General features: G+C 48.2%; 1 protein-coding gene across 1 annotated transcript in view; it reads right to left on the bottom strand.

The window, feature by feature from the left end:
- Nucleotides 1–1,957: 1,957 nt before the first annotated feature.
- RILPL2 (Rab interacting lysosomal protein-like 2) overlaps nt 1,958–4,016 on the bottom strand; it is a 6,962-nt gene continuing 4,903 nt past the window's right edge. Inside the window, exon 2 of the mRNA XM_011948582.1 lies at nt 1,958–2,167. Coding sequence (XP_011803972.1) covers nt 1,958–2,167 — 210 coding nt within the window. The remainder of the gene's footprint in view (nt 2,168–4,016) is intronic.

Raw genomic sequence — 4,016 nt, 5'->3', positions numbered from 1 at the left:
TCCGCCTCCTGGGTTCAAACGATTCTCCTGCCTCAGCCTACCGAGTAGCTGGGACTACAGGCATGTGCCACCACACCCAGCTGATTTTTGTATTTTTAATGGAAACTGGTCTCTTGTCATTCTCTTGATCAAAACTTTCTAATGGCGAGGTGCGGTGATTCACACCTGTAATCCCAGCACTTTGGGGAGGCTGAGGCAGGTAGATCACTTGAGCCCAAGAGTTTGACACTAGCCTGGGCAACATGGTGAGACCCTGTCTCTACAAAAAATACAAAAATTAGCTGGGCATGGTGGCATGCACCTGTGGTCCCAGCTACTTGGGTGGCTGAGGTGGGAGGATCACCTGAGTTTGGCGAGGTCAAGGCTACGGTGAGCTGTGATCATGTCACTGTGCTACTGTACTCCACCCTCAGTGACAGAGTGAGCCTCTGTCTCAAAACAAACAAACACTTTCCAGTGGCCAGGTGTAGTGGATCACACCTGAAATCCCATCACTTTGGGAGGCCACGGTGGGAGGATCACTTGAGCTCAAGAGATCGAGACCAGCCTGAGCAACATAGCAAGACCTCATCTCTGAAAAAAAAAAAAAGGTTAATTAGCTGGGCATTGTGGCACATGCCTGTGTTCCCAGCTACTCGGGATGCCAAGGTGAGAGGATTGGTTGAACCCAGCAGGTCGAGGTTGCAGTGAGCTGTTATTGCACCCCTGCATTCCAGCCTGGGCAACAGAGCAAGATTCTGTCTCAACAAAACAAAACAAACCAAAACCTTCCAATGACTTCTCATTACACTCACAATAAAGTGAAAGCTCGGCCAGGCGGGATGGCTCATGCCTGTAATCCCAGCACTTTGGGAGACTGAGACAGGTGAATCACTTGAGGCCAGGAGTTCAAGACCAGTCTGGCCAACATGGTGAAACCCTTACTCTACTAAAAATACAAAAAATTAGCCGTGCGTGGTGGTGGGCGTCTGTAGTCTCAGCTACTCCGGAGGCTGAGGCAGGAGAATCGCTTGAACCCGGGAGATGGAGGTTGCAGTGAGCCGACATCGTACCACTGCACTCCAGCCTGGACGACAGAGCAAGACTCTGTCTCAAAAAAAAAAGATAATAATAATAATAAAATAAATTAATTAATAAAGTGAAAGCTCCTTCCTGCAGCCAAAAAGGCATACGCTCCTAGTTTCTTTCCAACCATCTTCCCCCTGGCTTTCCTGGTTTCGCCTTCTTGGGCCCATTTAGTTTAAATTAGCCAAGCTGGTTCCCACCACAGGGTCTTTGCACTTCCCGCTCCATTTTTGCGCCATCAAATCTTTACAGGGTTGCCTCCTTTTCATCTTTCCCGAGAGAGGTCTGTCCTGACCACCCCTCTAAGACAGGCCCTGCCCCTCCCACGTCACTGCTGGCCACATAGTCTTGTGTCTCCTTCAGCATAGCTGCCACCATCCCCACGGGTGCATGCCACCATGCCTAGCTAATTTTGTGTTTATTTTGGGTTTCCTTGTTGATTGCTTATCTCTGGCACTGGACTAGCAAGGATTTCCACTCTCTTCGTTTTGTTCACTGCAGTGCCCCGGGCCTGGCACAGTGTCTGACACCTATTAGATCTTCAATGAATTGGTTGAATGAACATATAACAACAAATACGGGCCGGGCGCGGTGGCTCTCCGCCTGTAATCCCAGCACTTTGGGAGGCTGAGGCGGGCAGATCATGAGGTCAGGAAATCGAGACCATGGTGAAACCCCGTCTCTACTAAAAATACAAAAAAATAGCCGGGTACGGTGGTGGACACCTGTAGTCACAGCTACTCGGGAGGCTGAGGCAGGAGAATCACTTGAACCTGGGAGGCAGAAGTTGCAGTGAGCCGAGATCGCACCACTGCACTCCAGCCTGGGGGACAGAGTGAGACTCCATCTCAAAAAAACACAAAAAACAAAACCCAAAAAACAAATATGTAAGCTAGCAAGGAATTCTGGGCCAGGTCTGGGTGCAGGACCCTCCAGGCAGTAGAGCCCACCTCTTGTAGCACTGCAGCTCTTCCTGCACCACCAGCAGCTGCGACTTGAGTTTGTTGCGTTCCTGCAGCACATCTCTTAGCTCCTGCAGAGTGAAGCGGGGTCGGTTGGGATCTGTCAAGTCAACCACCATTTTGTTTGGGCTCAGGTTCACCTGGAAGAAAAGATGCAACCTTTGCAAGCAACTCTATATAATTAAATTATTATTATTTATGTATATATATATGTTTTAGACGGAGTCTCTGTTGCCCAGGCTGGAGTGCAATGGCACAATCTTGGCTCCCTGCAACTTCTGCCTCCCAGGTTCAAGCGATTCTCCTGCCTGAGTCGCTGGGATTATAGGCACCCGCCATCATGCCTGGCTAATTTTTGTATTTTTATTAGAGACAGGGTTTTGCCTTGTTGGCGAGGTTGGTTTCAAACTCCTGACCTCAGGTGATCTGCCCGCCTTGGCCTCCCAAAGTGCTGGGATTACAGGCGTGAGCCACCGTGCCTGCAGCATAGCCATTCTTTTAAAAATTAAAAATAGAATTACGATTTGATCCAGCAATTCCAATTCTGTGTATGTTTCTGGACCACTGAAGGCAGGACCTGAAGAGATATTTGCACACCCATGTTCATAGCAGCACTATCTATCTATTTATTTATTTATTTATTTTTTGAGATGGAGTCTTGCTCTGTCACTCAGGCTGGAGGGCAGTGGCATGATCTTGTTTCACTGCAACCTCCGCCTCCTGGGTTCAAACGATTCTCCTGCCTCAGTCTCCTGAGTGGCTGGGATTACAAGTGTGTGCCACCACGCCTGGCTAATTTTGTATTTTTAGTAGAGATACAGTTTCACCATGTTGTCCAGGCTGGTCTCAAACTCCTGGCCTCATGTGATCCGCCCGCCTTGGCCTCTCACCACAGCAGCACTATTCACAGCAGCCAAGGGGTAGTAGTAGCAACCCAAGTGTCCATCAACAAATGAATAGATAAACAAGTGTCCATCAACAAATGAATAAACAAAGTATGGTATATGCCTCCAACAGAGTATTATTCGGCCTTCAAAGGCAAGGAAATTCTGACATGTGCCACAACATGAATCAATCTTGAGGACATGCTGAGTGAAATAAGCCAGGCACTTAAGACAAATACATGATTTCACTGATATGAACAACCTACAATAGGTAGATTCAGAGGGACAGAAAGTAGAAAAGTAGTTACTGGGGGCTGGGGGAGGGGAAGGAGAAGTTATTACTTAACATGTTAGAGTTTCAGTTTTGCAAATTGAAGAGAGTTCTGGAGACAGATGGTAGTGATGGCTGCATAACAGTGTGAATGGACTTCATGCAGCTGAACTGTACACTTAAAAATAGTTAAGATGGGCCGGGCGCAGTGGCTCACGCCTGTGTAATCCCAGCACTTTGGGAGGCTGAGGCGGGCGGATCACGAGGTCAGGAGATCGAGATCATCCTGGCTAACACGGTGAAACCCCATCTCTACTAAAAAAATACAAAAAAGTTAGCCGGGTGTGGTGGCGAGCACCTGTAGTCCCAGCTACTCAGGAGGCTGAGGCAGGAGAATGGTGTGAACCTGGGAGGCGGAGCTTGCAGTGAGCTGAGATCGCACCACCGCACTCCAGCTTGGGCGACAGAGCAAAACTCCATCTCAAAAAAAAAAAAAGTTAAGATGGTAAATTTTATGTTACTTGTATGTTACTACAATTTATTTTATTTTATTTTTTTCTTTTGAGACAGTCCTGCTCTGTTGCCCAGGTTGGAGTGCAGTGGCATTATCTCAGCTCACTGCAACCTCTGTCTCCCAGATTTAAGCAATTCTTCTGCCTCAGCCTCCCTAGTAGCTGGGATTACAGATGCCTGCCACCACGCCCAGCAAATTTTTTGTATTTTTAGTAGAAATGGGATTTCACCATGTTGGCCAGGTTGGTCTTGAACTCTGACCTCAGGTGACCTGCGCCCACCTTGGCCTCCCAAAGTGCTGGGATTACAGGCATGAGCCAC

This window comes from Colobus angolensis, unplaced genomic scaffold (assembly GCF_000951035.1).
Source record: "Colobus angolensis palliatus isolate OR3802 unplaced genomic scaffold, Cang.pa_1.0 Scaffold28, whole genome shotgun sequence".
Taxonomy (NCBI): domain Eukaryota; kingdom Metazoa; phylum Chordata; class Mammalia; order Primates; family Cercopithecidae; genus Colobus; species Colobus angolensis.
Note: the sequence above shows the minus strand (reverse complement) of the source record. Positions and strands in the feature narration are given on the sequence as shown.